At 38.4% G+C, this 23,790-nt stretch overlaps 1 protein-coding gene across 3 annotated transcripts in view; it reads left to right on the forward strand.

Annotated features, from left to right (window-relative positions):
- Window positions 1-23,790, forward strand: part of SUGCT (succinyl-CoA:glutarate-CoA transferase) — a 570,063-nt gene that overhangs the window by 232,299 nt on the left and 313,974 nt on the right. For 2 of the 3 annotated variants that reach the window (XM_072153331.1, XM_072153330.1), the window contains one exon: window positions 2,091-2,193. In XM_072153331.1, the coding sequence (XP_072009432.1) occupies window positions 2,091-2,193 (103 nt within the window). Of the gene's footprint in view, window positions 1-2,090; window positions 2,194-2,767; window positions 3,059-23,790 lie in introns of those variants that run through there. The other variant, XM_072153333.1, reaches the window with a different exon arrangement.

Raw genomic sequence — 23,790 nt, forward strand, 5'->3', positions numbered from 1 at the left:
ACTCCTTACTATTCATGTCATTTTGTTAAGGTAAACCTAGCTAATAGATCAAATCCTGTCATTTCTACTTTTCTTATTTTCCTAAAATGTACTGTAATAGAAATAATGAACTCAAGATGGCGCCGAGACAGAAAAGTTTTGGAGCTAAGGAATGCTGACCTGACATCAATATGTGACAGCAAGGAAGTTCTCCAATCAAGAGACTACATGAGCTGGGAATTATCCGCCCCCTTCATCCCTAATTTCTATATAGATTTGTGGATCCAAATAAAGCTTGTGCAATGCAGATTTGCCCCAGGCATTGATAGCATGAGTGAGATTTAAATCAGCTGTTGTCTGAATTATTCCTTACCATGTGCATACATGATGAGTGATTAGAAACACGCAGCCAATGCACATTAAAAGAGGATATCTTAAATCCTACCCCAACAATGTTATTAGGGTATTGCTTTTAATAATGTGCTCCACGTATGCATCTGATGAAATGAAATCACAGCAGCCTCAATGGACTTCTACTCCTTCCCATCCTCTATGGAGGCTGCTGTGCTTTTATGTCATCATATACATACAGTACAGTACAGTATGCATACAGTATGCTAATGTTAGCAGGTTAAAGGACCTGTGATGATGTCACTATGGTCACATGACATGAATATAGCACAAGACAGAGCTGTCATTCAAGATAAGGGGCATAGTTCACTGGCAGCCCAGTAGAGAGAAGAGTCCAAGCCATGAAAACAAGTCAGAAAAGCTAAATGTTAGTCAGGGTGGTAAAAATCTGGTGACAGGTCTTCTTTAAACTGTCTTTGCATATGTCATGTATCTATGTGCATTTCCCTAGTATGGTTATAATACGGTCCATACTCTCTCTCTCTTCTCATTGTCTTCTTTGACTCTCTGTGTGGGGATTTCTTTAGCTGCAGTGTATAGTGCATCACATTTTACGTTTCTTTAATAAAAAATACTTTGAATACTTCAAAGCTTAATTTTGAGTTTTCTTTATTTATGTAATATTAAATGTTAATACTAATGCATACCATATTGCCAAGACTGCTACCTTTTTAGTGTGTGTAATGCCGTGTATCGCCTTACACAATTATTATGCCTTACGTGACCTTATTGATGGATAATCTACCACATTATTTATTTGTTTTGTTTTTTTAAAACTGCACTATAAAAAAAATTGTACAGTATACTTTTAATTACTTGGTATCCAATGATTTTCTGTTATCGTGTTTATGCCATGACTCTTCTCAAAAAGAATTAAATGGTGATTTACAATAAGAAATGGTCTGAGAAATATGAATCATATTCAGCAGAATATACCCTTTCTTTTACACTTAACGGCTTGTAATTGTAAGAGGATTATATAACAAGTTTTGGCTCAGCACCCCTGTACATAGACCCTAATCATACAACTTTGTTTCCTGCTTCACTTATCAAAAGGTCACATCAGCTAACAGTTTGTATGCAAGGATCTTATTGCTAACTGAAACAGCAACCTTAAGATAAATGTGCTCTGATCAGAATTTTCAGAACACTACGAAACAAGAATTTTGCCTCTATTCAGGATATGTGAAGTGCATTGGGGTCCATGACCCCGTGACCTCCCTAATCCATATTTCAAAATTAAGTTGCTAATAAATGTGAACATCGTTTAGCTATTTAACAGTTGTGGCTGTTAGTTCCGACATATGTTTCACATATGATAGGCAGGAACAAGTCAAGACCGCTTCATATCAGATTTTTAAGATCAAATCGAGTGTTTCATTTTTTTCCCATAGAATGTTAATGCTATTGTCTTACAAATGTGATGATCATTACAGTGCAAAAGGCCTTGAGGAAATCCTCTGACCATATATAAAATTGCTGATAATTTCGGTTTGCATCTCATATTAAGACAATCAGATGGAATTACAAGGCTCTTTAACCATGTTCTTTGCCTAGGGCTTTAAGCTTTTGCATTTCCGCTGAACATTTTGTGTTACAATATTGGCTGTCTGGGAATAAATCAGTGTGGTAGTGCTTTACATCCTTTGGATTTTTTTTAAAAGACAGAATTTTAACCACAATCTTTTGTTTGTTCCTAGGTTCTCAGAAAAATCAACCGCTGAATGGCTTGATCTCTTTGAAGGAAGTGGTATCCCATATGGGCCAATCAACAGTATCCAGCAAGTATTTTCTGAACCTCAGGTCAGTCTGAGATTACTTATTTTATTATATATGAATTATTGTTTTGTAGGGATTGTAGGGCTACATTTAGCAATACAACAGATACATCAGTATCACACCGGCATAAACTTTATTTGTTCATGTTTGCAAGTACTTAGGCACATAAGAAGCCAAGAATCATCCTGTAAGCAAAATTACTTTTTGATCCATGGCATTTCTGTATTTACATGAAATCCAAACAAACTTCTGCATATAGGTCTGCTATTCTGAAAAAAACTATTTTTAGTTTAGGCAAGGGCACAGATTCATTGTTCCTCCTTTGCTGACATTTGTCATCTGGGTTGACATGTGTTCACAGTGGTCTGTCTCCTCATAAATGAGGGTGATGGCCATCTGTACTGTCCACTCTATATGGGCCTTACTAGGCTTTAACCACAGCCTAAACAGACCCTTTTACAATACACATTGAAGTTTCTACCTACTGGCTCATGCCATGGATCCTTTTGGCCAATATCAGCAAATGGGATTAACACGTTAATTTTCCCAAATTATACAGTTTATTTATTGCTGGTCTTTCTTTTCTTCTTTGTAATAGTTATCTTATGTTTTTCCAACGCTGGGACCAGTTTCCACTTGTTTACAGACATGTCACCGTTAACACAAGCATTTTCAAATGTTTGCTGCAGTTATAGATACTCTCTGGCTAGTACCATTTCCGTTTTCTAATGCAGAAGCATCAGGGGCATCATGAACTACCCTAATAGTATGTTTTTAACCATCACGATATGTGGTTTGAAGCACTCTATGCAAAGGGCACTGTTTACATTTATAGTTTTTCATAGTTTTTAATGTACTAAGCTATATTTTTTACGCCACATCAATTATTTATAAAGCCATATTTTATATGCCACGTCAATTATTTATAAATCTATGTCTTATATGCCACGTCAATTATTTATAAATATCTATCATGCACTGATAAAGATTTTTTTAGGAATTTTATACCATTGTTTTGTTATTATATGTAAATTGCTGTGACTTCTCACATATATGAAGGGATGGTCTACATGTGACTTGCTGATTCTTAGAAATACCTGTTGTCACTAAAATTATGTTTGGGAAAGCTGAACACTGCCAAAATGTTGCACAATTGTATGGAATAAAGACGACCATTTAGGTATCACATTTGTGACTTTGGGGTTCTGCTTTTTAGTTTGTATTATTATTGAAGGACCTATTGCATGGCCTTGTACGGTATGCATCCAATTTTATTCTTTACTTATTTGTTGATATGTACAGTATATACACATGTGTGTATATATGTAGAGTGGGTGACATTATTTCTAAAGGTGTTATTGACATGAAATTCTCACCAGATGCTAACAAATCAAGCCATAGATGTCCAGAAATGAAGTTACAGTATATGTAATAGTGAAGTCCACCAGTGTATGCTGAAATACAGGCCCACACCATCATGTTCTCACCTCCAAACTTCACTAGTATGGTGTCTTTCGGTAGACATGCATAAAATATATACGCTCAGTAATTAGTCAGACAGATGTTCATGATAGGGTTACATGCAAGCCATTTAAACCATTGGCCTTCCATGTAATCCATATCAGGATAGACCATGTCCAGCAAAAGGGGTTCTTCATGTTAGTTTGGAGCAGACATCCTCAAGAAGGGGCTGCCTGGATAGCCCACTTCTTAATTCAGAATATAGAAAATATGCAAAAAGTAAGCCTTTATCTGACTAGTGTTCCACCCATCCAGATAGAGATGCACAAAATACATATCTCACTGTAAATATCTTTGCTTTTTCAATTGTGTTGGTATAATGCCATACATTAATGCATATTTTATTCATGGAACATTTGCTGATAATAGACTATAGAGACCCATGATAGATTTTCCCAACGACTGACAAATGGTCTAAATGTAAATGATCTATATAGAGCTATGTTACATATTATGCTGTAAGTAAAAGTTCAACTCTATTGAGATGATTTATTAGTATTAGTATTTTCTGACTCTAGTTATTGCCATTCGGGTTCTTGTCATATGATCACATGAGTAAATGGAACAAACATCTTGTGGTGACCTTGGGTTTGACTTGTTCTTCAAATTCTCTAAGTGTGTCCTATACAGTGTAACCAGATGTGGCAGAATACCTATTAAAGATGGAGGAACATAAGCATCATGAATTAGTTTGGAGGTTAATAAAACCTACTAACTTCACAGGCTTCTACAAATAAACAGTTGTAACCAACAGATATTTTTTCCAGTCATCAAATATTTAAGTTCTTTATTTTCTGTTTGTTTTTTGTGGCATATTTATCTTAGCCGAAAGAACTGTGAAAGGAAATGGAAGGGCCTTTTGGGACAGGAAGAATACTGTTTCTGTAGAAATGTTAAATTAATTTTTATGGTGATGTAGAGTCAACGACTGGTTGTTAAGGGATGGCTCTTTGCCATTGGGTGGAGTTTTGTTTTGATATCCTTTTAGAGTTTGCAGGTGTTTGGCAAAGGCAGAAATCATGACCAGCTGTGATATTTCACTGCTGATTATTCCATCCCAGTACTTCTCAGTGGTGATGCATCACTAACAGTATCCTCCACCTGATCCTCCACCACTTGTGTGGCAGACATTACAGTGCCCTGTTTGGCAGCCTTGGTGGTTTTTATCACTGCCAAGAATGCTGGAGTAAGTGTCGTAGGCAGACAGGGATATAAACCTGCACAGAACACTGTTTGATCTTAGACAAACGCATAGTTGTAAATTCAATACATATGCTCAAAATTGTCTTTTTGACTGCCGAGTACTGAAGTTGACATTTGTAATAAATTGTAGAGTCCTGACCCGGAAGCGTTTCCTAATCCCCTCAGTGCCTTTGGAATCAGCAATACACTCTGCAGCGCTATTCTGATGACCTCTCTGGCAAATATGGGGTTATTCATCATTCATTAAATTCCAGTAACATCAATGTCTACAATGCAACACAGTATACCTTATTGTATGCTTAAAACATATTAGCCACACAGTTGGAATGATAAGTCAATTTCCTTGAATTTATTAGCTGAAAGCCTTTCTACTAAATTCCTTAACATGTAATTTCTTTTATTATTTACAGGTTTTAGTATGGCTAAAAGTTACTTCATTTCTGTTAATATATAATTATTGTGGAATTGATCATTTTCTGGCCATTTTCTGGTATTTGCTCATGCTACTGAGGTTGTAGTAAATAATAACAGATTGAGATCATCAATTAAGATTTCAGGCCCTGATCAGAGATTGTTTGATGCACAATTTTGAATAGTTTAATTCCTTCTGCTAACCATTTTTATGTAAAGCTGTGTTTTCTTGCTAAATGTAATGAATGCACAATATGGTAACATAAGAACATTACATACATTTATCATTTATTTTACATTTTTAACTTCTTCAGGAGAACACCATTATATGCTTTTGCGTTTCTGTTATTCAGCTGTCATATTTCAAAAGCATAGGCATGACAAAGCAGTAATTATTCTTACCATAGACATTCATTTATTTTTGTAAGGTTTTAAACTATAAAAAAACTATATAAATAACTGAATAATTTGGTTTATGGTGTAAATAATAAGAGTCATGTCATTTTGACAGTGAAAGCTGGGAATAAACAAAGCCTGTAGAAATATCATACCCTCTTATATTTTTTCAATTCCATTGCATTTTAGAATTTTCAAGTATATTACAGAAAATAATAAATAGTGCCATAAATGGGTTAACAATGCAGGATAAGAAAGATCATCCTAATTAGCAGGTACTTCCCTCATTAGGATGATCTATCTCATTCTGCTGATCCTGGGAATCAGGATTGTGTACATCTAAATCATGGGGAACCATAGCAAGTATCAGCCTTGGCCCCCCATCACCAAGAAAATAAAATGCTTTTACTACCACCAGTATATTTTTAAAAGCTGATACTGAAGGCATACTGTTTCAAAATCAAAAATCTTTAGCCTATGACCGATTACATAGCAATGACTATAAAGACCCGCCATGCTTTACAGTGCCTCCCTCGTTAATTTATTTAAAGCATCATATTTTTACATACACCAACTCTCTCCTACTATACCATACTCCCTTCTATACAGATCAACCCGTTATACAGCACCCACCACTGTACATCAGTCCACTCTTACACAGTGCCCCCTCATTTTATACAAGAAAGCCTCCCTTCCTTTATGTAGTACACCTTTTCTCCCCCCTTTATACAGTCAGTGATCCCTGCCCCCCTTTATGCAGGGTCTTCACAACCCCACCCCCATTTTATACAAGGGCACTTTCCCCTCGTTATATAGTTCAGCACCCTCTAACCCCCTCCCTTGGTCAGGTCTCCATGTTCCTCTTTCTACATCCCCCAACCCCCATACAGAGTCCGATTTCAACCTCCCTCTGCAGGGCTCCTTTTCCCCCTTTATACAGCACCCCAATCCACCCACACAGTGTCCCATTTATACTAACCCCGCCCCCTCCGAGGCTCCCTCTTCCCCTTTATACATTGCTCCCACCCTATGTACAAAATCTCTTTTATACCTACAGCATTTAGCAGACCCTGTACTGATGCCACTAACCTAGCAGTCACAGAGCAGCCAGAAGCGCGCCCCTGCTCCTGCTACTGCTGCTATGGAGGAGCTCTGCCACCTCCAGCTAAGGAGAGAGACAGAGGGAACAAAAGTACTGCAATGTATTGTAAGAGGTATCAAGGTATTCCCTGTGTAAGTCCCTAGTGGGAGAGTAATAAAAAAAGTTAAATAAAGTTGTTTGGTAAAAATAAATAACAACAAAAAACATATCAAAAAAATCACCCATTTCCCTATATATAATTTTATTTTGTTTTTTTAATAACCCCACACAGACACAAAATTGGTATTGGTGCATAAGTAGCGACCTTCGACAAGCAGTTATTACATTATTATACCTGTATTGTGAAAGGTATAAAAAACTTAAGGCAGTCCTCAACTTATGGACACCCAACGTACAGATGCCCCTAGTTAGAGACAGACCTCTCTGACCACTGTGACCTAGGGTGAAGCTCTCTGGATGCTTTACTTTAGTCCCAGGCTGCAATGACCAACTTTAAGGTGTCTGTAATGATTGTTTACTGTAGTGCTGCATACTTAGCGACTTTGGTCAAGCAGTTATTACATTATTATACCTGTATTGTGAAAGTTATACTTTAAAAAAACTACAGGCAGTCCTCGACTTAAAGGAAACCTACCATTTGGTTTGATGCATTATGAACCAAACATACATTGAGAATGATGTAGCTACATTGATGCAGAAATATATTTTGTTTAATCTCTGCACTGAGTGGCTTTGCTGAAAAAACAATCATAAAATTGTGTCGCTCTGTCTCTTCTGTGCCTGGGCTCCACGCTTTTCCTTTCACATTAGTTATTCTCTTCTCAGAGGATAACATAATCACTGTTCTCCCTGCCAAGCAGAATAAGCAATTACTGCTCCATCCTCCAGCTGCTGTGTATAAGTGATCCAGATTAGGTTGATTAGTCCTGTCTTGGCTGTTCAGAAAACCCTGTGTGCAATGTGGATCCAGCTTTCCCAAGGTCCTGAATTTTAGAATTTTTTTTTCAGCAAAACCAATCAACTCAGGGATTAAACAAGATATGGTTCTGCATCTGTGTAGCTACAGCATTCTCAATGTATGTTTGTTTCATAATGCATGAAATCAAATGGTAGATTTTCTTTAAAGACACCCAACGTACAGATGACCCCTAGTTACAGACCGACCACTCTACCCACTGTGATCTCTGGTGAAGCTCTCTGGATGCTGTGCTTGGCGACAATGACCAACTGTAAGGTGTCTATTAAAAAATTGTCTCTAGTTACAATTATAAAATATACCAGTTCCGACTTAAAGGGAACCTGTCATCAAGCAACCCATTTTTAGCACTCCCCCAGTCCCCACAGAGCATAGTACATACACTGCCAAAGTATTTTTGTATAAAAAAAATAGGCTTTACAGAAAAAAAGATATGTTATATTGTACCTCTCTGTGCGACTATGCACTCGTCCACTGGGAATGGCTGGAAAGGAGCAGCCCCCCCCCCCACCCTTGGTAAACCACTCCTCCATGTGTCCTTTTCAAATATATGAAAACACCCATCACTTTCTTAGCAACGCCCCCTGCTCATCTACAGCCAATCCCGAGTGAGGGGAGTTATTCATATATTTGAAAACGACACATGTTTCCCAAGGGGGGGGGGGGGAACTATTCCTTTCCAGCCACTCCCAGTGGACGAGTGCCTAGTCACACAGCAGATGCTAATGAAAGGTAAAATATAACATATCTTTTTTTCTGTAAAACCTATTTTTTATACAAAAACACTTTGGCAGTGTATGTACTATGCTCTGTGGGGACTGGGGGAGTGCTAAAAATGGGTCTCCTGGTGACAGGTTCCCTTTAAATACAAATTCAGCTTAAAGGGAACCTGTCACCAGGAGACCCATTTTTAGCACTCCCCCAGTCCCCACAGAGCATAGTACATACGCTGCCAAAGTGTTTTTGTATAAAAAATTGGTTTTACAGAAAAAAAGATATGTTATATTGTACCTTTCATTAGCATCTGCTGTGTGACTAGGCAGTTGTCCCCTGGGAGGGGCTGGAAAGGAACAGTTCCCCCCACCTTTGGGGAGCAGCTACTCCATCTGCCCTTTTCAAATATATGAAAACAGCCATCACTGGGCTTAGCGACGCCCCCTGCTCCTCTACAGCCAATTCCAAGTGTGGGGAGTTATTCAAATATTTGAAAAGGTCACATGTTTCCCAAGGGTGGGGGGAAACTGCTCCTTTCCAGCCCCTCCCATTAGGCAACTGCCTAGTCACACAGCAGATGCTAATGAAAGGTACAATATAACATATCTTTTTTTTCTGTAAAACCAATTTTTTATACAAAAACACTTTGGCAGTGTATGTACTATGCTCTGTGGGGACTGGGGGAGTGCTAAAAATGGGTCTCCTGGTGACAGGTTCCCTTTAAGTTCCATCTTCTCCAATTCCTTGTATGGACTTTCCTCAACCTAATGTATTTTCTATATCGTCCCCAGACATGGCTGCCATAACTACAAACTCATATAAACATGCAAATGTTAGCCATGTTAGAGTGAATTACTTAAATCTACCTTTATTGAATAGGATAGCATTTAATAAAGTTACAAAGCTATATTTATAAGGTAGCAGTATGTTTCTCTGAGGAAATAAGATAACAGTATTTAGGTGGTTTACAAAACGTCAGGGCAGGAACAGCAACAAAACATGTGGCAATGATTATCCTGTAATCAAAATAGAAGAAGGGAGACTGGGACTACTTTTCGTTAGAAATGGGGCTTAGAGCAGTATTACAATAGAATGTGATTACAGGTTTATTGAAGGCTTTACGTATCTTTAGAATTCACTGCAGATACATTGTTGCTATTGGGTGAAATTAAATCAGCACTGAGCCCTGTACAAAGATGATATGTCAATTGCTATTATCGATTGTAATAGTTTTACTTCCTGCTCATGTTTGACATTGTATGCTTTTTTTACAAGTCAATGAGGCAGGCTCTAAATATGATGCCTGTAATGACATGTATATAACAAAACTGGATTTCTTTCTAATCTCTGTTAACAGTATTATTACATCCTGTGTGAAGACAAATGCTTTCTTCGTCTGCCTGAAACATACAAGACTTTATTTTTTGGCTTTGAGTAAAATGGCATGAATTAGCCTGGGACCTTAAGCATCAGTTATGCTCTTGCAAGAAGGCTTTAAAATAGGTTTAATGACTTTTATTTAATTTTAATAAATCACAGTGAATAATACCACACATATGTAACTATGAATACTCTTAACTTCAAATTTCCCCTTTTAGAAACCACAATCATGACTTTATTTAGAAAATCTGGGGACTATATGAAAATTAGAAATCTTCATTGCTATCTTTAAAAATCCATATGCATAGATGGAGCAGAATGGTGGCTCAGTGGGTAGCCTTGCGGCTCCGGCGTCCTGGGTTCAAGTCCCACCCAGGTCAACATCTACAAAGAGTTTGTATGTTCTCTCCGTGGTTGTGTGGGTTTCCTCCGGGCCCTCCCACACTCCAAAAACATACCAGTAGGTTGATTAGATTGTGAGCCCAATGGAGACAGGAACCGATTTGGCAAGCTCTGTGCAGCGCTGTATAATCTGTAGGCGCTATACAAAACAAGGAATTATTATTAGCATTTTCTTGCACCAAGGATGTGTCTGCAAAATTCAACCTCTCTAGTTTATAAAGGAATGGGGGTAGAGTGCTGTCAATCGAGGAAAGTAGTAGTTGGATGTTGAAACTTTAGGAGGGAGTGTGCTCTGGACCTCATGGCTTAAATGCATATTTTCAGTTATTTTTATTAATTTCTCTGCATTCGGTGTATAGATTTTATTGTGTTTGTAGATATACTCTGACTGGCTCCTTCAGCACATGTGAAATTTCTATACAGTAACTTTGCAGAGTCTTACTGCTCTCGCTATACAAATTAGTGAAAGAAACTGACTGGCGTTGTCCTGTGTACCACACATTTATCAAAATCCAGCATACAAGGCACTTACAAGCTATCTGTCACTGTTCATGGAAGCCTATGCATCTGAATAGGCTGAGTGCTCAAATGCACCACCACACATCGGTATTGCACTGTATTAGTTTGAACAAGCGACCAGATGATCGCTTATTTAAGTCCCAGAATGGGACAGTAAGAAAATGTAAAGAAAAAGTGATAAAAACTTTTACAAATAAAAGAAATTAAAAATATAATAAAAGACCCTTAATTGCCCTATATTTTATTCCGTATAGAACCTCCATTTTGTTTTATTTCATGTTCGATGCTTAAACGGTTAACAAGTTTAACAAAAGCTGTTTTGAATAGTTTAAGGGCAATTTAATAATGTGGTACTTTGTGGGAAGTTTTCAAATAGTTAAACTTTTAGAATTTTTAAAACCCCTATATATATGAATAGGCCTCTGAAATAATTAATTGCTTGTTAGCAACCTATTTGAGGGGTTGGACTAATTGTATGATGAACATAACATTTACAAATCAGAAAATCGATAATTTTTCCAAATGTTCACCAAAATTAAAATTTTTCAATAAATAAATGCATTTTTTTTTACATCAACCTCAAGTTAAAATGAGCAGGGTCCTTAAGGGGTTAATACGCATGTGAGGGTATGTACAATAAACAAAATCCATAAATGTGGGATGAACAGAGGAATGTATAACAGTACATAGCAGGATTATATGCAATCAGGTAGCAAAATCATGCTACAAAGGGTGCCCATCTTAGTGTACTTGTTGTCAATTAATGTATTGCTGAAATGACTGATTTAATAATTATAATTTATACCTTACAGTCAAGGGGGGCATGTATCTTTATTTCTGCATTTCTTTTCTTATTTTTGTGACTTTTCTTTGACTTTTTGTTGTCTTTTCTCAAGTACAAATTGCTCTGCACTTTGTTCAGTTTGCGTTAGGTATCTTGATTTCCAGATGCTCCATGCAACATTTTCCTTGACTATCGTTTCTTTTCTCTATGTTTTGCAACTTTATAAATCTTCACCAGGTCCATGGCAGGTGCAGAGAAATGATTGCGTCCGTTATTGAAATACAGCTGCACAGCTACTTGCCCCACAAGGGTATTGTACAGAGTATTGTTAACATGTTTTTAATGTTTAAATGTTGCACATAAATCTGCTTGGCATTGAAAGTTTGGGCTCCTTCTTTTTTAATTTGTACATATTTGCATTCATGATTTATTGAAATTTATTGGTAACTTCTAATGGTGTGGTCACACATGCCGTTTGCGATGCTATTTTTTGGCTAGTTAGAAAGCATTTTTCTTCATTGCTGGAAGTGAAAGCAGCTGTGAAAATGTTAACATATCTGCTTACACTTCCAACAGTGAAGAGAAACACTTTCAAACCAGCCAAACGCATGGTAAATATGCAAATGCTTTCAAAAATGCATCATAAAGCAGAAGTGAGTGCTCCCTCATATGTGGTTACCTCCCTAGGGTGTGGGTATAAAGTGCTTAAAAATGCTGGCCATTTTAAAATACAGAATGTAGTGTAGTAGTGTCTACTTCTGTTCATAACCCCCCGGTCACATAGCTTGTGTCCATGTACATTTGTAAGTCTGAGATGATTTATTATGCAGAACAAAAAAACTAATATAGTAAAACAAAAGCCACTACTTTATTGAGACTAGCTCTTGTAAAGATACTAGGGCTTATTTACTAAGGGTCCCGCGGCCGCATTTCAGTCGGGTTTTCTGATGTTTTCGACTAATTCGGACAGAGCGCGGGATTTAACTTTAAAATTGTGTTGCAAGCCGTGCACTTACATGCAGCGGGAAGAAGATGGTGAACTCCCGTGGACCAGAGTAGAGAGCAACACATGCAGCACATTGCATTCTTGTCGGACACTCCGGATTGGGGAACGTGCAGGACCGGGTAAGTAAATGTGCCCCACTGTTTTGCATAGTACATTGGCCATCTCCAGGAAGTCTTATTGTATTTGCAATATTTTTAGTAAGTTATATTACTTACTTTTTATCTATATTTGACTTAGTAATTACTCCCACCAACTTGAAGCTGTCATAACTATTTTCAGATATTTGTGTTATATTATTTTGGCATATATTTGCCAAATGCTTAATAGTCTGAATAGAATTAACATTACATATAAAGCTTTTCCATTGGCAGCAAATGTTAATTTGCATAGTTCACTTCTCCTGCACTTGGTGATTTCAGCATCCTAAGTAAACATATAAAGTACAAGTTATTTGTTCATCTGTTGAGGTGGAATTTTTAAAGCAGATGTAAGTATGACTAAAACACCTCACACAATTTCCTAAAACACATCTGCAGTATGGATACTGAGAGAAGCCAAGTGTTCCTATATAGATATAGGTGGCCAAGAGGCATATCTTTCAAATGAGTAATGGGAAGACCAATCTCTACTTCAGACATGGTTTATAATAGTGACTATGCTGTCCCCAGTTGTGGATATAAAGGCTACTTGGAAGTTGTAGTATTCAATAAGCAGAATAATCAGGAATCAGATTTATAACACCAACCTCTCTGTTATTTAGCTGACAGACTCCAAGAATAATCTGTTATTTTATATGAAGCATGTATTGGCATTCTTTGGCTAAGCTTAAACCAGGGACCATCATTTACTCTCAGACTATCATTAACGCAATCTATCATTCTTATATCTGTAGGCATTTGAGGTCTACTCAAAATATCTATGGCCACACAATATTTATTAGCCGTTTTACTTGTCCTATAAAAGATGGAAGTAGGACTTTTTACATTTGACTTCTCTAGTGTCTCCAAATTCTTAAGAGTGTCTGTTGACCTAATGGTTATGGTGGTTTTGTAGTTAAAAATTCAGTAAAATTGAGAGAATGACATACCCCTTTGATTTTTTTTTCTTAACCTTGTGCTATGCTTATATATACATATGCATATTGTCACATGTTTTTTTGGTCTGGATTTAAAGGTGGGCTGGTTATCTGCCAAATCCTGTGTCTATTTGACTCTCACACCTCACTACAGGTCTATTATATTCCCCTAAAGTATAACATTTAACTTTCCAATTTAAATCTGGCTTTTAAACATAATGTCAATTGAATATGTTGAGAACCAGTAATAAATAAAGCCTTAAAATCTTTAATTGCTTTGTCTGGTAGTTGCTGCTCTGTTTAGTTCTGCAGGCATTCTTCGGTCACTACATATTAAAATTAATTTTAGATCACATCTGCTAAGGTCACCAAATGGTTGAGTACTAACCTTATTCTTAAAATGCTACATCATCCCTATTTGTATGAATTTAAATTAAACAAGATATATTATGTTTATAAAGAAAACATTCAATAAATATGACATTAGCTTTAAAAGTCATGGTTTCTTATGTTTTATTTGAAAAGATAATGCCTCCTGCTTGAGGCACTTCATTTAATGGAAGCTGGAAAAAGCTACAAAACATCTGGATAGTTACAGGACATAAAAATAAAATATGTCAGCATACCTTAAAAAGTTATATTATCAGTGGAAACATGCCACAGACTAAACGTATTATCATACAAACATTTACAATTGAATCTTCGCATCTTTCAAAACAGGATAACAGATTAAGAATTTAATGTTACCTGAACTATTCCTCCCATTCTCTTTTACAGTTTGTGTCTATAAATCTTTAATATAGCTTTTGATATTAATGTCATCTTTGTTGCATTGTTAATACTTTGTCAGTTTGATGTAAAGGTACTATTGGTGATAAAAGTAAAGGTATAAACTATTAGAAATCTCAGGCATCTCCATAGCTAATGGTCCTGTGGGTTTTTTTTAAATGTTTTTTTGGCTAAAGCAATAATGTGTCAGACCTGAACATGTGAACACACTGATTATTTGGGGATATTACATGTAAAGCACAACACATCATTACTGTAGCCTAGTAAACCAAGGACAATATTACCTATAAAAAAATTTACCATTGTTTGAAAAATGTTTTGAAATGTCAGTTTTAGAAATACTTGATACTTTATATGTAGTCCATCAGGTTGAGTTTGTCCCAAATTAATTTTAGTGCAGTGTAGGGGGTCATTTAAAGGGAATATTAAATATATATATTTATTTATTTACTAAGAGAAAATTAAGTTGCATTATTTTCTAAAACACAAGCATTTTAGAATGGACACACGTTGGCTACAGGTGTATGGAGAGGGCTTACGGGCTGAGTCCACTCCATACAAGCTTGGTGGTTGTTGCATATTACAGCAAACTCCCACTGGTAACACCAGTGATTGGTGCTAGCACTGATCACGAATGTTAACCTTTCGATTGCTGCTGGCAAAGCCGCTGTAGGCAGCCAGAAGCCGCCAACATGTGGTGTGACATCATCTTTGTTGGGGTAGACATAACAGTCGCCATGGCAGTCTTTACAGAAGATCTGTTACAATGTGCTAGTGGCACATTGTAACAGATGATGTACAAAATCCACATATACTGCCATACTGTAGTTTAGCAGTATATGGTAGGACAGTGGTGGCGAACCTATGGCACGCGTGCCAGACAGGGCACGCAGAGCCCTCTCTGCTGGCACGCGCACCATTGCCTCCACCATGTCTGTTTTATTAATGGAGCTCCGGCCAGGCTACAAGCTGCTGCTACGTGCCGGAGCTCCAGTGATTCAATAAGCATCGGAGAGGCAGAGCAGAGGGTAACACACTCTCTGCTCTGCTACATACACCTCAGCCCTCGGACGGACTGTCGGCTTCACAGTGCAGGCAGCAGCTGACCTGTCCTGCCATAACTTGTGAAGCAGCAGCAGCAGCAGCGTGTCACTGCCTCTCTCTTTGCTCCCTCCCCCTCCTCCTCACTGAACCTGAGCCCGGGAAGCCAGAAGCCGGCAGCCGGCAGCCAGGAGTTCACAGCAGCAAGATCACTGATAAGGAAGATAAGGGAATGCAGTCCCTCACTACACGCAGGGGAAGCCAGGTACTGCATTGTCTGCTGTCTGTGTAAGCAGGCAGCAGGTAAAGTGTTAAATAATTGACTTCAGTGTTTTGTGCCCTCCACCTCACAACACCCAGTTTGCCCCAGTGAGGAGATCTTGCTAAATAGGTTTCCCCATCCCCTCAGTGCCTGATAGTTTGTATTTATTGTACCAGATGCGACTTGGACCTCATTTACTCACTTTTCCTGGCACTTTCAGTCCCTGCCCCTGTTTCCCTCTCCCGCAGCGCTGCTTTCACCTTCTAAATTTTGATAGATTAAGGCCCCTTTCACACTTGCGAGTGTGATGCGCTGAACTTGCATGCGCTGGATTGCCCGGGCTGAATGCTGCAAGCCAGAGCTGCACTGACATGCTGAATTCAGTACCAGTTTGCAGCGTTCAGGCCGGGAGATCCAGGCAGCACATGCTGCGAGTTCAGCGCATCACACTCACAAGCGTGGAAGGGGGTTTAAGCCTAAATTCTTGTGATTGAGATAGATCCCCACATGTTTGGATTGTAAATAATGGAAAACATGTGGTGCGAGTTCATGGATGCGATGGTGCAGTCAGATGTACCGCTCTGATTAAGTTTAGAAACAGAATTAAAGTGCATGGGGGCTAACCATGGCTCGATTTATATATGTGTTTCTATGTCTTGTTGAAAGCAAGACACTGGGTGCTAGCTGACAATCTAATGCACTTCCATAGCAATGCATATATGATCGGGCCATGGCTCGCCCCCCCCCCCCCATTCACTGTTAATGCTCTTTCTAAACAGAATGAAAGTGGTGCATCTGATCGCACCCTCAGTCAATCACAGTGTGTGAACATGGACTAAAGAAGAGGACTAATCCTAAGAGGAAGCAAGAAAGGGGACGCTAAAACTGGTGTAGCAGTAGCATTGGTGTCCTCTTACATGATGCCATATCTTCACTGTATGGCGGTGATAATTATCACTATATGGCGCCAATGTTCATCACTGGCATTAAAAGCAATTACTGTATGGTGGTAATATTAAGCATGATGCCATTTATGTTGTTGTAATAGTGATGCTCATCATGTGGCAGTATTATTTGGCGTTTAAATAGTGTTATTGTGGGTATTACTGGTCTAAATTACCATGCTGGCACTTTGGGATAGATAAGTGGGTGTAGGCTTGCAGTTTGGGCACTCGAGTTCTGAAAGGTTCGCCATCACTGTGGTAGGATCTGTCAGACAGCCCTGGGTTAAAGTACCCTAGGAGGTATGAAAAATTAGTAAATTTTCTTTTAAGTGAAAAATAAAAAAATAAAAACTCACCCCTCTTTCCCTTAACAGTAAAAATCATAAACACTTGTCAAGATGTCCAATCAAAATTTAGTAACAATTGTCCATGGCTTTGAACCCCATAATGGAAAATATTGCCCAAATGTCCAAAACTTTTTTGCTATTTTGAAACAAATAAAAAAAATAATAAAAAGTGATCAAAACAGTGATCATTTGTATGGTCCACAAAATGTTAGCAAGGAAAACATCAGCTCATCCCGTAAAATAATGAAACCTCACACAACTCTCTACACCAAAGTATGAAAATGTTATTAGCACCAGAAGATGAATATTTTAAAATGTATTAAAACACTTTAAAACCTATATATATTTGGTATACCTGTTATACTTGTTATAATAGGGGGATTGTATATAGTTATTATAGGGGACTGTATTAAGTGATTGCTTGGGGAGCTGTATATAGTAGTTGCTGGGGCAACTATATACAGGCAGTCCCCGGGTTACATACAAGATAGGGTCTGTTGGTTTGTTCTTAAGTTGAATTTGTATGCAAGTCGGAACTGTATATTTTATCATTGTAATCCCAGCCAGAACTTTTTTGGTCTCTGTGACAATTGGATTTTAAAAATATTGGGTTGTCATAAGAATCAATATTAACACTAAAGCTTCATTACAGACACCTGTGATAACTGTTACAACTGATCATTGTAGCCTAGGACTAAAGTACAATAAATTACCAATATCCAGAGGTCCGTTTGTAACTAGGGGTCGTATGTAAGTCGAGTGTTCTTAAGTAGGGGACCGCCTGTATAGTAATGTCTGGGGGCTGTATATAGTGAATACTTGGCACTGTACATAGTGATTACTGGGGATGCTGTATAAAGTTATTGCTGGGGAACAGTATATAGCGATTTCTGTTACCTGTCTGAACTACATTTATTGGGGGCCCCCACCAACCTTAATCCGGCCCTGGATATAAGTATAAATAAACAGTAAAAATGATAAACATGTCAGGTATTGCTGCATCCCAAAATGTCCAATCTATCAAAATTCAACCCCTTATCACCGACACTAAATTTCAGCTCAATGACCAGACTCTATTTTGACATGTATCACGATAATTGGTTAGAACTTCGGAACACTTTAACATATCCAGGTGATTTTGAGATTGTTTTCCCGTGACACATTCTACTTCATGTTAGTTGTAAAATTTAAGTGATAAGTTTTGCGTTTCGTTCTGAAAAAAAAAAAAAAATTGGCAAAAGTGTGTAAAATTTCTTCATTTTCGAAGTTTGAAATGTTCTGCTTTCCAGTGAGGAAATAAAACTACCCAAAAAGCTTGATAATTAACATTTCCGGAATAACAGCTTTATGTTGAGATGATATTTTATGCGTCCTCACCTTTTTCTAGGATGTTATGAGGTGGAGAACTTTAGGTGCAATTTTTCTCATTTTCATGAAAATTGCCAAAACTCACATTTTGAGAGACAACTCAGCTTCCAAGTAACTTTGAAAGGCCTAAATAATAGTAAAATCCCATAAATTACCCCACTATAGAAAGTTCACCCCTCAACGTATGTAAAACAACTTCTATTAAGTCTATTAACCATTTAAGTGTTTCATATGGGTTTAAACAATATGAACCTGCGATTTAGAAACTTTAGAATTTTTGGGGAAAATACATTAATTTAGGCCAAAACTGACAGTTTTATAGTAAATAAAATGATGAAATGCTCTGCAAAGTTTGATGCCCAATTTCTCCCGAGTGTACTGATACCCCATATGTGGTGGTAAACCTCTATACTGGCGCAAGGCCGGGCATAGGATCAAAGCAGCACCATTCACAGCAGATTTGTATTGTCCCAATGTACAGGCTATAAAATTATTATTTTTTTTTGGTAATGTGGACATATGAGGGCTTATTATTTGCGGGGTGAGAAACACTTGTAAAAATAATTCATTTGGGGGGGGTCTACAGCTTATTCATGAGATTTTATTAACTATTTAAAGGGGGACACAAACAAAATCATACATTTTTATTTTGGATTTTTAGCTCTTTTTTCCCCCCTGCTGATCATAATGTAAAAATAATATTACCGGTATATCTTTATTCTCTGGTTCACTATGTTTATGGTGATACCTCATTTATATAGTTTTTCTTATCTTTGCTCAATTTTACTGAGCAAAACCAATATTTTAGAACAGGGGTCAGGAACCTTTTTGGCTGAGTGAGCCATGAACACCACATATTTAAAAATGTAATTCTGTGGGGAGCCATACAATATGCACTTGCCCCCCAGTAGATAGGTAGCCACGGCACTTGTCCCCCAGAAGATAGGTAGCCACAGCACATGGCCCCCAGTAGATAGGTAGCCACAGCACTTGCCCCCCCGTAGATTGGTAGCCCCAGTACATGCCCCCCAGTACATATGTAGCCCCAGCACATCCACCCAAATAGACAGCTAGCCCCAGCATATGCCCCCAAGTAGATAGGTAGCCACAGCACATGCCTCCCAGTATATTGGTAATCACGGCACATGCCCCCCAGTAGATGGGTAGCACCATCGCATGCCTGCTAGTAAATAGGTAGCCACAGCACATGCCCCCTCCAGCAGATAGGTAGCCACAGCGCATGCCCCCATTAGATAGGTAGTCATAGCACATTCCCCCAGTAGATAGTTAGCCCCAGCACATGCCCCCTGTAGAAAGGTAGCCCAAGCACATGCCCTCAGCACATAGGTAGCCATAACACATGACCCCCCAGAAGATAGTTAGTCACAGCACATGCTCCCCAATAGAAAGGTAGCCAAAGCACATGCCCCCAGTAGATAGGTAGTCATAGCACATGCCCCCAGTAGATAGGTAGCCACAGCAAATACCTCCCAGCAGACAGGTAGCCCCATCACATGCCCCCAGGTCCCAGTAGATAGGTAGTCACAGCAAATGCCTCCCAGTAGGTAGGTAGTGCCAGCACATATTTCCCCAGTAGATAGGTAGCCACAGCACATGTTCCCCAGTAGATAGGTAGTGCCAGCACATATTTCCCCAGTAGATAGGTAGCGCCAAAACATGCCCCAAGTAGATAGGTAGTGACGGCAAAAAAAAGCAACTTGTGTGTCTTAGATGTACACACTGCCGATTGGTATTAATCAATGATTTGTCTGAGAGCCAGATGCAGCCATCAAAAGAGCCACATATGGCTCCCGAGCCATAGGTTCCCTACCCCTGTTTTAGAAAATCGCATTATTTTTACTATCGACAACTTTTCAGGGCCATAACTTCTGTATTTTTCTGTTGTGAGATCTGGTTGAGGGCTTATTTTTTGCGAAAAGAGTTGTTCTTTTCAGTCGTATCATATTAAAGCACATAAATTTTTTTGATCACTTTTTAAAATATTTTTTGTGATGATGTTTGATGAAAAATTGTATATTTCGGGAAGTTTTTTGTGTTTTTTTTTTAAGTCGTTCACCGAGCGGGTTCAGTATTTATTTAGATTTATTGTACAAATTAATACGGATGCGGTGATATGTAGTTTTTTGGTGTTTTTGTGTTTTATATACTTTATTTGCATTTTATGTGCAACTGGGGAGATTATGGGACTTTTATTTTATTTATTTAATTGTTATTATAAAATGATTTTTACTTTAAAAAAAAAAAAAATTACCCATTCCATATTTGGGCTTGAACAAGCGTTCATCTTACACCTATAGTGTAAGTAACTGAGCAATCAGAGCAGGAAGGTAGAACCCGGCAAGAAGAGGATCCAGAAGCCTCTGGGCACTCGTCGGACCCCGCGGCAGCGGCAGGAGGGATCGGATCCCCCGGTAAGTTCACCGGGGGATCCGTTCAACGGGGGACACACTTGCACATTGCAGTCATGCTTGACTGCGGCGTGTAAGGGGTTAAACACCTGGGATCAGAGTTTTTCCGATCCCGGGTGTTAGTGCCGGGTCTGGGCTCTGACATCACAGCCCGACACCGGCACCAGTGAGACTCGGTGTCCCGAAATCATCTTCTGACACGCCGCCGAAAGGCGTTGCATCAGAAGCAGTACCCTTAATGACCGCCGTAGAATCCCGATACGGCAGTCATTAAGGGGATAATAATGGTTATTCCTGGTGTTTAACGCCTTAATAGAAAATAGCACCCAAAGTTGAAAACACCACTTTTTTTGCCATTTTGCTAAATATTAAAAATTCAATAAAAAACCAAAAATCTATACAGTGCTAAGAATGAAAACATTGAAAACATCATCAAAAGTCATACAAAATGACACAGCTGCGTACACCAAAGTATGAAAAAGTTATTAGCGCCAGAAGATGGTGAAATGAAGAATTTAATTTTTTGTACAGGAGGTTTTAATTTTTGTAAACGTCTGAAAACATTATAAACGTATACAAATTTAGTATCCCCATGATCGCACCGACCCAAAGAATGAAGTAGACATGTAATTTGGGGTGCACAGTGAAGGCCGTAAATTGAAAGCCCACAATAATACGGCACCCATTTTCACTGCATTTGGACTTTGCAAGGCATTTGACACTGTCCCACATAGTAGCCTGATGGGTGAAATAAGGTCTATAGGTTTGGCAGGAATCATTTGCAGTTGGATTGGAAACTGGCTGAAGGATCGTATCCAGAGAGTTGTGGTCAATGATTCCCACTCAGAATGGTCACCAGTAATAAATGGTGTACCCCAGGGTTCTGTGCTTGGCCCACTACTATATAATATATTTATTAATGATATAGAGGTAGGAATTAATAGCGCTGTGTCTATTTTTGCAGATGACACCAAGCTGTGTAGTGTAATACAGTCTATGGAGGATGTTCATAGGCTGCAGGGTGACTTGGACAAACAGAGAGTTTGGTCATCCACTTGGCAAATGAGGTAGAATGTTGTTAAATGGAAGGTTATGCACGTGGGGGTTAATAATCCAGAGGAAACATATGTCCTTGGGCTGGTAAATCTGGGAGAGCCCCTTGTTGAGAAGGACCTGGGGGTACTAGTAGATCATATATTAAATAACAGCATGCAATGTGAATTAGTTGCCTCTAAATCCAGCAAGATCTTGTCATGTATCAAAAGTGGTATGGACTCTTGATATAGGGATGTAATATTACCACTGTACAAGGCATTGGTTTGCCCTCACCTGGAAAATGCCATCCAGTTCTGGGAACCAGTCCATATAAAGGATGCCCTGGAGCTGGATAGGAAACAACAAAGAGCCACCGAAATGATAAGTGGTATGGAGGGTCTCAGTTATGAGGAAAGATTAACACAACTAGATTTATTTAGTCTGGAAAAAAAAACGACTACAAGGGGACATGATTAATTTATATAAATATATGAATGGTCCATGCAGAAAATATGGTGGTAAGTTGTTCCAGGTTAAATTAAATCAAAAGACAAGGGGGCACTGTCTCCATTTGGAGAAATCAAGGTTTAATCACTGGAGGCTACAGGACTTTTTTACTATGAGAACTGTCAATCTGTAGAATAGCCTGCCTCAGGCGCTGGTCATAGAAGGAGCAGCAGAGAGCTACAAGAAGGGTCTAGATGCCTTTTTACACCTAAATAACATTGATTGTTATGTTATATAGAATTGTTTCCCATAAATTTCAACCAAGGAAGGGAAGGGATTGGATGAGGAAGAGTCCTCATCCAATCCCTTCCCTTCCTTGGTTGAAATTAATGGACATGTGTCTTTTTTCAACCGTATAATACTATGAGTTATTTCCCTTGTCCCAGTACACGGCATGGAATATTACACACCATCCCTATGAAGTACAATTTGTTGTGGAGAAAACACGGCCTCACACAGATCTTTACATAGAAAAATAAAAAAAAGTTATAGAAGAAGAATTTTTTAAGGTGGGAAGTAAAAAATGGAAATGGAAAAATGAAAAAGGGCCTTGGTGGGAAGGGGTTACAAAATATACTCATACTTCATACTCTTTTAGCAAAAACACCCTAATTGGTGAAAGAAAATGGTAAAAAGACAAAAAATAAATAGAGAATAAAATTTTGAATCTGCCCAAAAATTAAGGTTAAATATTACAGTGGTGTGCACGTTAGGAGGGAGTACGACTAAAGTCCAAGTACTTTTAAAGGGGTTATCCCAGTTTAATAAATAACTCAAGGGCTATTCAAAAAAAGGTACTTACCACCTCTGGTGCTGCTGTCCCAGGCAGCAGTCCGTTTGATCCATGCCTTCGTTTGCATAGAAGCTTCTGGCCAGCCACTCCCATCCTTCCCTATCTCTCAGCTTTGTAGGGCACACGGATATGGTGTCAGATGGGAGCTTCCGGCTGGCCAAGCAAATAAGATCACACGGACCATGGTGCAATACAGGTAAGTATACATTTATTTTTTTTAAATCGCCCGCCCGAGCTCGGCCCTAAATTATATCTTAAACTCGATTAACCCCATCAAAGTGAAACTGTCATCAGGTATTCACATTTTCTCCTAATGACAGTTTCGCATGGCCTATTTAATGCTAATTTCCAATCTGCTTTTATAATTAACCCCTTAACACCGAAGCTACTTTTCACCTTCCTGACACGGCCGATTTTTTAAAATCTGCCCTGTGTCACTATGAAAAACTTTAACATATCCGAGTGATTTTAAAATTGTTTTCTCGTAACACATTGTACTTCATGTTAGTTGAAAAATTTTCGTGGTATGTTTCACATTTATTTATGAAAAAATTAGATATTTGGTGAAAATTTGGAAAAATTCTCGATTTTCGAACTTCAAAATGTTCTACTTTTTC

Source organism: Engystomops pustulosus, chromosome 5 (assembly GCF_040894005.1).
Source record: "Engystomops pustulosus chromosome 5, aEngPut4.maternal, whole genome shotgun sequence".
NCBI lineage: Eukaryota > Metazoa > Chordata > Amphibia > Anura > Leptodactylidae > Engystomops > Engystomops pustulosus.